The 14,216-nt window shown below is 40.2% G+C and overlaps 1 protein-coding gene across 1 annotated transcript; it reads right to left on the bottom strand.

Moving 5' to 3' along the window:
- Positions 1-10,022: 10,022 nt before the first annotated feature.
- On the bottom strand, positions 10,023-13,649 carry LOC106740746 (major royal jelly protein 3-like). Its single transcript, XM_014612080.1, has 6 exons — positions 13,399-13,649; positions 13,022-13,194; positions 12,131-12,352; positions 11,855-12,035; positions 11,210-11,454; positions 10,023-11,042 (listed from the first exon to the last, which is right to left on the bottom strand). Exons 1-6 carry the CDS (start codon positions 13,583-13,585, stop codon positions 10,755-10,757), a joined length of 1,296 nt encoding a protein of 431 aa, XP_014467566.1. The 5' UTR covers positions 13,586-13,649; the 3' UTR covers positions 10,023-10,754.
- Positions 13,650-14,216: the final 567 nt, after the last annotated feature.

The following is a 14,216-nucleotide window of genomic DNA, read 5'->3' as shown; positions in this document are numbered from 1 at the left end:
GAGCTCGCCGTCCTGTATCTAAAACGTACTCTCATGTTTCCAAAAATGGCCGAGGAGATCGCCGAAAAAGTTTGAAAATTTTCCAAAATTATCGACGAGCGAGGGAAAATGCCGCTCGTATAATTCTAATAGAAACCTAGAGATCACACAAGAATATGCATCTATCTCGCGAAAATTTATCACCACGCTTCAACGTTGCATTGTTGAAATATTTAATTGTGCATACACGCCCCTCTACGTGCTTTCAGAAAAAAAAATTCTATTTCACGACACCAAACTTCCGGCTAATGGAGAGACATCTATTTGGAGAAGGTGGAGAGATATATATCATCCACGTGGGAGAGAGTTATCATTTCAGATTTATATGAGAACGTTCCAACGAGACTATTAAAATCGGAGATATCGGAAAAAGATTGAAAATACGAATTCTCCTTTTTCTTGCCCTCTTCCTTTCGACATTTTTGCTTTATATGTATTAGTATCACTTCAAGAAAGAGAGACCTATCGCCGTAGCCAGTTCGTCGCGATCGCGGAATTATAGCTGTCGCGCGGCCGCGCTCGCAGATATGAAAAACATATTACAATTCCCCGGCGGGTATCGCAGATACGGCCGGAAGGCAGCAACGGGAGGAGGAGGAAGGGTACTACATCCGACGTTCCGTTTCCGCGGAAACGAGTATTCCACGCATCGAATATGGAACCGATGGCGGACATCAAAGGCGATACGACCGCGAATATCCGTCGCGTTTGAGGATCGGGGCCGCCTCCGCGTCGCGGAAATCGCAAAGATGACGCGGCCGGATAAGGAAAAGTATTATGCAAGATAGACGGTATAACGGGATATATCCGCTCTATGGATTTCGTATGTGACAGCGGATGGAGATACGAGCACGAAGCTGCCGCCGCGCCGTTTCCCGACGTCGCCATGGAAGCAAGCGTTTGCGAATTGTTTGGAAATAAAGTTAAAATGGTATTATTATTTAACGAATAATGCTTCTTCGCACGTCGCTGCGCATACTGTGGGGACGACGATGAAGGATTACAAGTGACACACATGCGTTTATTTCAACGCGGGTTATTGAGTTCCGCGCGTAGCGCTTGTTCCTCTCCGCTCGCTTATAATTATCCAGATAGACTTTCATGATTATCATAACGTTGAGTAATCGATGATGGGAATTTTATGATTTTTTGAATTATATTTGCGACCTGATTTCAATCATTCTTACAATAATAGAACACTTTTAATACTATAGAGTGAAATTCAGAAAAGGCCAAGAACAGACTTTGTCGAATCCCCTTCTTTTACGTACATTTATCTAAGATTTTGCAAAAAATTTATGTTTTATAGTATTCATATATTTCATATTAATAACACGAGATTTATAAGTGTATATGTGTACGTGTATGTACGTATAGCTATTTAGTGCGGGTGAGTACAAACTTTAATCTTTAAGCGCAAATACTTCTCAATCTTTCGCGGAGTTTACGTCTAGTTTTCAGTTAAAGCGTTTTCGCGATATTACATCGTCGCCTGCGACCCAGAGAGGTAAATCGCGATCGTGCCGCACGAACAATAATTCCATTATTAGTCCGGAGCACAGGGAACGTGTATATCCTCCGTTCTTTTTTGAGTTTTGATCCCCTTATGTGTGAGTGTGCAAGCGGAGGTAACGTACACAACGTCTTCGTAATCAAGTTTCTTTGGTCCGAACCGGTAGAAATCGGACTCCGCGAACGCCGGGAACATTTCCCCGGAGGCTGGATTCAATTTCGCCGACTGAGACACAGAATTTTGCAATGCCGGCACTAAGCTGCCTGTAAACTCGCATACGATCGAAACTTGCGCAATAAGTCCTTTGACTATCTGTCTTCCGCGCAAAGAAGGTGGGTGGGCGAGAGCAGAGACGGGAAAACAGGAAAGAGATTCAAATAGGCAAACAGACAGATGGAAACGGATGTTCCTCTGATTTTTCTAGCGACGGTAGACGTGTCTGTGACGCGCTAGGAGGAAAGGAAGGAAGGACTTGTGTGTAGACACAAACAGCGATTTCCGGAGTTGAATAAATTACGTTTTACACATGTAATTACTATCCTATGATGATGCAAATATCCTAATCGATATGTCGAGTGTAGTGTAACATTAATTTTCAAAGTATTAGAAAAGACTCTCATGATACTCAACCACAAATCTAGATGAAACGAAAGTCAGGCAAATAAGTTGCATGTTGCCGTTGCACGATTTTAAAAGCGTAATAATTTCAACCTCACCTGGGAGGCTGAGTTTCCACTATTGACTGAAGTAATATTTTTTGCGACTATTAAAAATAACATAAATTTACTTCAATTCATTTCGACAAGATTTGAGTAAAAGAATATTAATTCAATAAATTGGAATATAGAATTTTGTTTGGCAAAGAACTATTGACTTGCTAATTAATGCATCGAATATGTTGTCAAGTTTGACAATGTATATTATGCCAAATAGTTATTATTCTCTCTTTTTATATATTAATACGCCTGAAACAGTAATATTTGAAATATTATAATATTAATACATTTTATTTTTAATTACAGATATAACATCATGCGATCTTTATCAAGCGCATTAATATGCTATGCATTAGATGTAAATTTTGTAATATTTTGCTCCGCGTTGATAACATTGTTTCTCCCAATTGGTAACGAGAATATTATTTGCGAAACGTGTCCGCCGGCGTATTTCAGGCTGTCGTTACTACGCTTAAAATGCATGGAAATGCAACGCGTCCGTAGCTCCACACGCCAATGGTAATCGACCGTCTCCCCACAAGCACTTCTTGGTCCATGTTCAAAGTGGACAAAAACTTATTGGCTTCGTATAGCCGTGAGAGTCTCGCTGAAAGCGGATCTGCGATCTAAATTATACGGAAAGCAAAAAAAGAAACCCGCGAAGCGAAAGTGGCTCTGTGTATCGCAGCGTTCGATCTTCAGTTCAAGAGCACTCGAATTCTTTCGAGTGCTCGGCTCGCGTTGGTCCGTTTCTCTCTCTCTCTCCCTCTTTCTTATGTGTGAAAAAAGTTTTACCTCTTTTTGCCGAAATATCGCAATCAGCTGCGACGAACTCAGATAAAAAACGGACGATCGGCAAATTATTCACAGGATAACATTTAATGACTAGTAATATTTAATGAAATATGACATATTTAATGAGAGGTATTTAATATTAATTATTTAATCGATGCCGATTTTAATTAAGTTCAGTGAAAATATAAATAAATCTCTTTCCAAATATACATCGTCACAGCGATATGTATCACCGTGCAAATAACGTTTGAATCGCTCGTTTCTTCTTGCGAGATATTTTCTGTGCGTTTAAAATACAAATAAAAGAAGGGTTTATTACGCTGCGTTACGTGCAACATAACGTTATGCGCTCAGCATATCGTGGTGGTAGTGCGCGGTAGTGCTTTTTCTTTTTCGTTGAAACACAAAATACGATCGCGACGTTAACGAACTATTCAAAAGGAAAGGAGGGAAAAATGGCAAATCGATGCGTCTGACGCAGATTGACCTTACTACTTGATGAGGTATCGATTTATGGGCGTCGGAAAACAGCGCTTTACATTCTCCGATGTGGCATCAATGTCGGAATAATTTTAACGCGCGATACACGATACTTCGCCGACCTCACTTAACGATAACGATGCGATCGGCCGTCGATACAATCGGACGCCGACAAACGCGCGGATGGAAGGGAAACAATTTATAAAGTCGTGCTATTGTTCAAAGCGGCATGAGAGGTGAGCGAGAGAGAAATGGAGTAGATAATGCATATTTAATTATACCCGCGTCGTGCACAGTATATACTGTTTCGTACGAAGCTAACAGCCTCTTAGAAGATCTCTGTTAGGAACGCGAGCGTGAATTTCCGCGTCTGCGTTGGGGAACGGCTGAATCTCATCTAACAAGAACGATTTCATCCGCGCGTCGGGGATTACTGGCACGAGAATGTTACGGTGCGAAGTGCGCGATAAATAAGCGTCGTTCAAAAGTAAATATTAGAGGAGGAGGAGGCGGAAGTGAGTGGGGTAACGTGCTCATTAGAGATCTCGCATAAATCCATCGGGGTATTTGCATGAGCAGAACGCAAAAGACGGCAGACGTTTCCGAGGGGACATTTCGCGCATCGCTGGAAAACACCATGAGGACGCGACTTCAAACATTGCGCGAAAAATGAGCAAATGGACGTAAGAGGTCTACGCGTAAGTCACGCTGAGGCGGTAGATATACGTATGCGCGCAAAGGACGCTGCGAGTCCTGAGAGATCGCGAATCTTGGAGAGATATTAGGGGACTGAGAGAACTACGTGCCACGGGACTGCGAATGCAGAAACGCCACGATTGACAAAGATATCACAGACGACGTTTGCACCGCGTGTAGCACCGGGATGTAATATTCTTCTCGGAAAATTCATAAATTACAGAGTACATAATTATATAGTTACTTAATATTACAAACGTTGATAAAAATTTGTTAAAAATTCCTTATGCGAACATGTGACTCGCATTTTTATCACATCTACGATACGCGTAATAATGTATTATACGAAACGTAACAATCCGTCTAATTGCACGTGTAATCCCACATGCCAAAAACGCAAACAGTCGCCTCTCGTATCTCACTATTGTTTCTCTCTCTCCCTTTTCTTTTTCAGTTGTATACAATAGTTAGGAATTTACGATACTCATCATGGGGATCGTTTTGTCGGTGGAACAGTTTTGCCTTCGCCCGTGAAAATTGACGGAGGCGTCGGTGTAGCCTCGCAAATGACTGGCTGGCGGATTAGAGGCGGATGCGCCGAGCGGGTAATCGGCGGAGCTTACGGGGAGAGACACGGAAAGCGCGGTCATTAAGCAGTGCTGGGTGAAAATGACAAACCGACACGTCCGTTTCGCGAATTTCTTGCGCGCGTCCGACGACAACAACGGCACCGGGCGCTCGCCCGTGGAGCGACCCCAGCCCGGTCGTTACAGCGACTGTTACAACGACGAGAGATGCAGTGCTTGCAGGTGCGCGTCTGTCTGTGTGATTCGGCGAAACTTGGATGCAACAAACGAATGCTCCGCTGATTGCGACGCTTTCAGCGCCGACGTCTACTTAGCGACTCTGCGAACTGTCTACGTACAAACGGGATTATTATTTCCAAAAAATTAAACGAAACGTTGGCTCAATCTCCATTATTTGTCATAATTATTAATCTCTTTTATATTACCTCAATTTGCATTCTCTATTAATTAAAAGAATTATAGCTTTATGTTAGTGGGATGTAAAGATCGATTCGACGATGGCTAATGTTGCATATATTTATGTGTGTATATATGTGCGTAAATTTAAAAAATGTTTCAGCGCATGCGATATGTCGTCCACATTATATATCCTCTCGCAAAAAATTATTATTCAATACCAACATCTTTGCGTGACTCTTATTGTCCGAGAATGAATTCTTAGTGATTATTATTGCCGATAGAATCATCGAGCGTCTCTTTCGCGAGCAGCTTTGTCCGAAATTCACGTCTTCGTGCGTTTCGTGCGGCCGATGCGGCCTCGTCCAATTCACGAGCTTTGATTCCAAATTGCTCAATAACGCGGAAAAATAACGGAAACGACGAACGAGGTTTTTCCGTGAATATTACGGAAATTTTCGAACGAGTTCGCACTGCACAGTTCGCTATTGTCGCTGCGTATTTCGCGATATGCGGCAGGAATAATACATATGTTGTCCGCCGCGAAATGGACAAGAACTTTATCACCCTGCATTAAAAGTTTCTGAAATATGGGCGGCGAACACTTCGCGGAGTTAAACTGGCAAATAAAGTTGGCTTATAAAAATTTCATGTCATTTTCTATCCACGTGCGCTCACGCGACGCGCTATTTCGAAATTTCCTGTAATCATCCCTCCCTCCCCCGAGGAAGCGCAGAACTGTATATTGGGGGCAAGAGCTTCGAGAATTCTTCAGATATAAGATAACGCCTAAGCCTCACATTCTCGAAGATATACGAAATATAGCGGGCTATATCTCGAGACGGATATATAGAAATTGTTATATGTATCGAGAATGTGCATCGGACACATCGGGCGCCGCCTCCTTACCCCCGAAAACCTCTCTTGCACTTCGGACGTTTTTCCCCTTATACACGGGAGACACCTATACGGAGTCGTAAAATATTAAATAGACGTCGTCGTGCACGCGCGGCGGGCAAAATACTTATACGACAGGGCCGATGTGGAAAAATGTACCGCGCCACTAAAAGCAAACGACTCGGAAGGAAGCGCCATTCGTTGTTCCGAATCGACATATGAAAATATCGCGCCATCGGAGGTCGTCCCTCCTCGACGACACATCGGCGACGTCGTAAAGTATCGATAAACCATCGCGCGCGACGCGAAGGTCAAAATCTCTGTGGCATTCTCCCACACACGCAACACCGTCGTATATATATATATATATATATGTAATCCACGTTTGGAAGATTCAATTTGTCGATACACATCTGTACATTATTATGTATCAATCATGCTGTATACTAAGCGGGATCCCGAAGCAAGTAAATATCTAATTTACTCTACCTTCTCTTTTATTTATATTTTTGTATATTTTGCAGGATGACTTTAGGACCGTATATTTTGCAGGATGACTTTAGGATCCACATTAAACCACCTAGATTATCCGCAGCACCTTAGGACTGTTTCTTTTCTCTTTGTTAATTTGCAATCTTTCTGCTTCTTTCCTTTAACTATTTTCGTTACTCTATCTATTATAAGTACTTTATATTATATCTGTCGTTCTGTAATTGAAAAAGGTTTCTAGGTAGATATTAATAAATTACGTGTACTAAGTTTTAGAAATAATCATTAATACTGAATTTCAAGTTTTTCAAATTTCAAGGTTTTTAGTAAACAACAATATAATATATTCGATTTAATAATGTTTTCTCCAAGAAAATATTGGTTTTATCTATTGTATCACAAAATTCTTATCAGGGCCCTTTACTCTTTAATTGATTTATGAATGATATCGTTGAAATCTTCCTACTCGGTTCTTATTTTATGCTGACGATTTATAAATATTTCAACGAATAAAAAATCCTAGACGCCGGCGACTTTCGAATGGCAAATCTCCGACGCAGTTTGTTTCCTCACTTAGAAAAATCGTGCATACGCGGAGACCAACCTTTGCCTCAATTTGTCAACTATCATTAGACATTTGTTAATGTACACACATATTCAAAGCGTTTCGATCGTTGAAAATCGTCAGGTGATTTAAACATCAGGCAAAATATAAAAAGCGACGTAATCGGGGAGACAAGGATTCGCGATCGTTAATTTCGGAGTGAGTCTCGGCTCGTCGTCTCGCCCGTTTCCGACTCGGGAGAGGAATTTCGGCGAGAAAAAAATAGGACACGGTTGAGAAACGTGCCAATAATTTCCGGCTCGCATCGACCGCGATCGCGCTGGATCCCGGGGGTGAGGCGAACATTACGCCGCGAATACTCGTAAAATGTCGCGCGCCTGCTTCTGTTACTGCCGCGGTAGGCAATAAAATAGCAGTACTACAGGCTGGGACGTTATACACGTTATTACGACGCGGGAGTTTCTCGTGTATTTATTTCGAGATCGTGATAGCCCGGCGCGCTGTGCGCGCCGCCGAAACGAGACTTACGCGCAGCGCAAATCGAGAGGCAAACCATCCCCCGATAGCAAATATAATCGCAATCGCAGTTTCTCCATTAAAAACACGAAACTGGCATGTTTCCCGTCTACGTCGTACGCACGATGGCACGACTGATGTGTTGATTTAAATGCAATGGAAGGGGGACATCCCGTGTATTGAAAGCGTCACTTAAAGCAGGGGGTTTTATGTGAAATTAATCCTACTTTCTAGTCCCCGATCAGTTATAAATTTTGAGTGATTAATTTTCAATGAAATCAAGCTGCGATTTATCCTTTATTGAAATCAATATTAGAAAATGCGGAGACCGTATAGATACTTATTTAAATATACACCGCTACGAAATTTCATCTTTCCGAAGAGGAAATCGATGATAGGAAGAACACAGAAACACGCTAAGTGGGTGGCCTTTCGGATCGTATGGCCCAATCGATCGATTCCCCGATATCGTATTCGAAATATTCGACAGCTCGAATATTTCGAACACGAACGTAAAAAAATAACCTACACGCATGTATCTCACCTGGAATAAATAAAATACAAACGAAGAAATATATACGAGGGTGCGTCAAATGTAAACGAGCGTTTTGCAACAAAACCACATATTTTTCAAAATCAATTCTAATTTACATTTTTCTTATTTTTCTATATAGTCCCCCATCTTATCTAGATACTTCCTCCAACGGTCATTTTTTAATCCCGGTATCGTAAGAAGTTCGCGGACGTGTATCAAACCAATTGCACACGAGCTGCTGCACTTCCTTGTTCGTTGTGAAGCGTTGTCCACGAAGGGCTTCCTTGAGTGGCCTAAACATATGGAAGTCGCATGGTGACAAGTCTGGTCTGTAGGGTGGATGTTCTAGGACAGCCCAGTGCATATCGGCCAATTTTTGTTGTGTTACTGCTGCGGTGTGGGGTCTGGCGTTGTCATGGAGAAGCAATACACTTCTGATAGGAATGCCGTGCCTTTTTGACCTTTTTGAGGCAGCTCGAACTTGGTAAGAAGATCACAATAATATGCAGCATTAATAGTCCGATGTTCTTGAAGAAAGCCGACCAGCAGAACGCCTTTACAGTCCCAGAACACTGTGACCAAGACCTTCCCTGCAGACAACTGCGTCTTCGCAATGTTTTCAACACGCTCCCGTCCTTTCTTAAATTCGTTACACCACTGCTTCACCCGAGCCCATGAAAGGGTTCTTTCCCCGAACTGTGGGAGTAAACGGCGCCGAATTTCAGCAGCATTTACATTTTCATTGACGAGAAACTTAATAATAACACGTTGTGCAACTGCGAGGTGTACCACTTTCTCGCTCATCCTGATTGCTGCTGAGAGTAAGAAGCACGTGGCGCGCCAACATTATTACTGCCTTCCACATGACCCCCCTTCATCGTCCAAAACGTTGCAGACCCCTCACGTCACCGACGGACGCGCAATTTAAAAAGACGCGTTTATATTTGATCCAACCTCGTATATATATATACACACACAGTGGCACTGCGGCTTTGTTCGTTCCGGTACGCCATGCACGGATCTTGTTTATGTCATATACGCTTTCGCTTCTGATATCGCCTATATTTGTCAAAGCGCCAGCCAGAATGGAGAAGCGCGCGGCACGTACTTCCACACGCGCCGAGTCACGCTAAAAGAGCCACTACCACACTACTCGGCGGGCTTCCCCTTTTGTTTCGCAGATCAATCCGCATCTTTGGACACATGTCCGTCCGTGTAAGAGTGGCACGATGGCGTGGATTTAACCGTAGCGATGCGCACCGACATCCTCATAATCCGTGCGCCGCCCCGCAATCTCCGACAAGAGAAGTCAAAATGCGTTTCCGTTGACGAAAAGTTTCGAACGATCTTATCGTGTAAGTCGTAAAATTCGCAAAATTTAGGTCTCAATGTGAGATTATACAGAGTGATTTAGAACAAGTGTAAAACATTTTAACAGATTATTCGGAAAGACATTCTGAGTCATCTCAAAATCACCTTCTGACAAAAGTGTCATATAAACATAGGTTCTATTCTCAATATTTATATAGTTATAAAAGCTTTAAAGTTGCATATTTTGGACGTTTCTTATGAAACTGAGCTGTAAATAAATTCAGTTTAATTAATGATATTTCGTATTCTTCGATTTTGTTTTAATTTCCCAAAGGTCATTTCGTATCAAACGTGCGATTTTACTATGATAACAGCAAAATTTTTAACTAAAAATTCTGTAACAATATAAATATGGAAAATAGGACCAATAGTTATATGATATATTTTGCCCAGAATAACTTTCCAAACAATCTGACAAAGTTTTTTTACACTCGTTCTGAATCACCGTGTATATAGAGAATTATACAAGAGACGGTGCTTATCTCTAAATTTTAAAATCTATCCGACTTAATTAATGTTTATGTGACATCTGCTATTCTGCAACGAGCCCATCTTTCTTTCCTAAATCCCCTTTTATATTATATTTTTATGTTATATATAAACTATGTAAAAATGTATGTACGTGAGAAATATATGTTTTCGAGATTTAATGGCATCGCGTAGTGGAAAGCGTTTACAACGCGTCAAATGGAAAGGACATTTATTTGTGAGGTTTATTGACCACGTCCAAATTACCATTGTAACAACTCGCTAACCACGTAGCGGGTATAGTATAATATGCGTCATAATTTTATTAATTTCCCGGGAAACACAGACGGATATTAGCAGATTCATAATTTTAATCATACGTTATATATCTGATTATATAGCCGATTAAAACTTTCATATCAGATGATACGAAGCGGGAATAATTAGCGCCCCCGATAACAAGGGACTGCATCAAACTAGCGTTGATTATTATTTAGAAGCTACAATATTCCAGCAACGGAACGCGAATTACCGAGCTAAATGCACTCGTCTCTGCGCAATATAGCGATCCGGTATTATACAAATGTCATTCTATTAGAAGGAAAAATTAATCTTTACTTTAATTAATATATAAACTTTTTACCATTAAACCGTATGTATGTGTGCATATGTGTATGTGTGTTTTTGTTTATCAATGATGTTTAGTATGATGATTGTGCCAAGAATTATACGATTCGAAACAATTTGTGTTCTCGCATATTTCTTTAACATCCATTCTCATAACACGAAAATTTGTCTCATTCATATTCATATCGTGATTTGCAATCTTCTGATAACGATTTGTCATAACATTTAACTCTCCACTGCATATCTTTGTACATTTATGTTGTTCTTCTTTGCGTGTTTTATTGTGTAATTCTTCGTTGATCTTCATTCCACTTGTAAATTGTAGATTTACGGCATCTTGCACAACGACATCCTTAAAATCAATATTTCATTTAAAACAATAGATATTGTATCCATAGACACATAACGATATATAGCTCGTTATTTCTAGCAGAATTTGAACAGTTGCGACGAAGCATCTATCGGTGCGACAAAGATCTAACGGTGTGGCGATAGAAATATTGCGTTGGCATCTCTTACCGTTTTATTGGCGTTTCTTTTTTCACTAGTGTCCATGCACATTATGGCTGTTTTTGGGATATTACTGAAAAATATTATGGACCCTTTGGATGCCATGGGACCAGTCTGACCTGATAACGTAGTCACTAATTGATCATTAGACTTCTTAAAACCGGAACAACTCTTTAGCTTGTATCCATCCATCTTAAATATTGCATTCCCCGCCAAAGGAGAGTAGTATAAATCGGAATTGTGATTGTGATGACCTAAAAGATAAAAAGATAAAACCTAAAGATAACCGTGACAGAGTCATCAACATTAACTTCGCGAATATCAAAGAAGAATTTCCTGTTGTTCGAAGAGAAGCTTTAGCAACGTACTGTAAATCGACGTGAAAAATATATCGATAATAAAGCAATAAGAATACTACATAAATTCACAAGTCTAAAATTATAGACTTAAAATTCGCGCCATTCGTCGCGTACAATTTAATAAAGTGTACGTTCCGATATTCACTGCCAATATTCGGAAAATCTATAGTACATGTAATATAAACTACAGATTTTCAGTCCGGCAATGCATATTGAAACGCAGCCTATAAGTTTGCACAACAGTAATTCAAAAGCGAAAGAAATTTTCCTTCATCGATTGCATATAATTACGTACATTCAGACATATATGTCATGCCAAGAATACCGTCATTCAAGTAAAAACTTTCATCATCTATGGTAAACTCAGGTTCGGTCGGTTTCATGTCTTCGGACTCGACTCTACAGATATTCGACATTTCCCAGCTTTTTAACTGGATTGTCAATAAACCGAAACTTCCTGTATCAGCTAAAGATACCTGAGTTGCGATGTGATTAGTATAAATTCATGATCACACATTAACTCACCCTAATTAAAATGCGTTATACGATATCCGAAAGAGAGAGTACTAACCATCGCGTCCGATATTTTATAACAATTCTTAACTTTAACGGTAGGTGTCGTTAACAAACTGTCGTTTTTAGAAACGTATTCTTCGGGAATTTCTATTTTTTTAACCAGGGAATCAGACTTCAAATTAAAGATCAACAGCTGCGGGGGACACACCGTTGTTAATCCGGAGGCATCAAGCTCACTTTTACCGCAATCCAGGACGAAGATGTAGTTGCATTTGATCTGAGGGAAAAATAGAAACGCGACATTCATAATCGGCGTGATGCAAATAAGCACATACCGTTCGTCATTTGAACGCAATTTCTAAATGTAAGACTACTGCTAATGTAACGAGAAACATTGGTACTTATATAGAAAAAGAACTTACGTAAAACGAAAGACAAATCGTTTTCAACAATACCTAAATAAGCCATCGAACTATCGGTACAACAGGGAAACGAGTGAACGACGAAAGCGTTTTCACCTAACATTCTTACGTACTCTGTCAACTCGCGAAACGTTCCAATCCATACTCAGTCAATTAACAGTCAACAACTGAACAGTCAACAACTAAAGAGGAGGGTAAAGATTGAAACATTGTACGGACAGAATACAAAAAAAATATTATGCACAATGAGAGAAAAAATTGTTAATTTCACTAAGAATTATGGTCATTTTCGGCGTTAATTGTATCTTTTCATTGTTCTAACAGAAAAGCAATAGTAGCAATATGCATATAAAATTATTATCAATTATGCTATAACAGTGCTTGCTACAAAAAGTAGGTTTTCTTATTAGAATTATTCCATTATAAAATTATAGTTACGAATAGTAATCATTTTTTCTCAATATAAGAATGTCCGCACCCGTCTCGTATCGAATGGTACACGATGGTTTGCGCTTGGTACTTACATACACCCTAAAGACACTTATGATGTGGTTTTCTAAGCAATTTGTCGTCTGGTACCAAGACCAGTCAGGATAAGGACGCAGAAGCGGACCACCCTCTCCGGTCTGGTCAGTTACCGTCATCAAGCTGGCCGGCACACCCTTGCCCCTCACCGCAGTAACAAAATACCTACCATCTACAAAAATATCCTTTGTATAAACGAAATGAACTGTCACGATATACCCAAATCGCGAATGCGCTTTCATGGCTAATGTTTAGTAATATTAAGACACAACGAAACGTAGACCGTAGTGACTTTTACTTCAGCAATAGACTCTTTTTCGTACAGACATTCGTATTTCTTAAATTATCGTCAAACCGTCAAACAGTATCAGCCTACCTGGTGCCTTGTCTACGTCGTATAAAGCACACTCCATAGGATCATAGTAACTTGAGTTTTCCATTTGCTCCTTCTGCGACGGATCCCAAGTAAAATTAACGTATTTCCATTCATACAGGGTTTTTAAATGTATTCCGTAACTCATAGTAACTATTGCGGAAAGAATCCAAATGATGAGCAGCTTCATTTTTCAGCATTAAAAATAACAATTCGAATTGCTGGTAGTAACGTGATAAAGTAACGTATATCTCGCAAACACTAACGAAATGACTCCGCTCGAATCATGCCGGTCAGTATTTACGGTGAGTTTCTCAAGGTTGAACTAATCTTGAAAAAACAGACATTATACATTATAATGCCGATAACTATTGCCGATAACAGTTACGGACTCTTTATCGTTCTGCTATTGTTAGACAACCGCATGTCACAATGTGCCGCAGTTATGCGCAGTTTCGCGTTATCATATTTGTTTTCCTAACACGGGAAATAAAATGCATATTTTGAGACCGGCATTAATCATTTTCCTTGTATCCACGTTTACAATTGTAACGAAAATGACACACAGTGACGCGACGCCGCTTGCGCGAATACCGTTTTGCATAAATGTTCCAATCGTTGATCGAGTCAATTAACGGCCATTACCGATAATTGGACGAAATTCAGCAAAATAAATACTGAAATATCAAAATTTTGCCGACAGTGTAATTACCATAAGCAACACATGTGTAAATAGAAATATCACGAGAAAACGAATGCCAGATCGAATCGATGATTAACTCGTACAATTGCCATCGTATACATATGTAAATATGCACATA

This window comes from Dinoponera quadriceps, unplaced genomic scaffold (assembly GCF_001313825.1).
Source record: "Dinoponera quadriceps isolate SergipeBrazil2010 unplaced genomic scaffold, ASM131382v1 scaffold453, whole genome shotgun sequence".
Taxonomy (NCBI): domain Eukaryota; kingdom Metazoa; phylum Arthropoda; class Insecta; order Hymenoptera; family Formicidae; genus Dinoponera; species Dinoponera quadriceps.
This window is presented reverse-complemented; position numbering and strand designations above follow the sequence as displayed.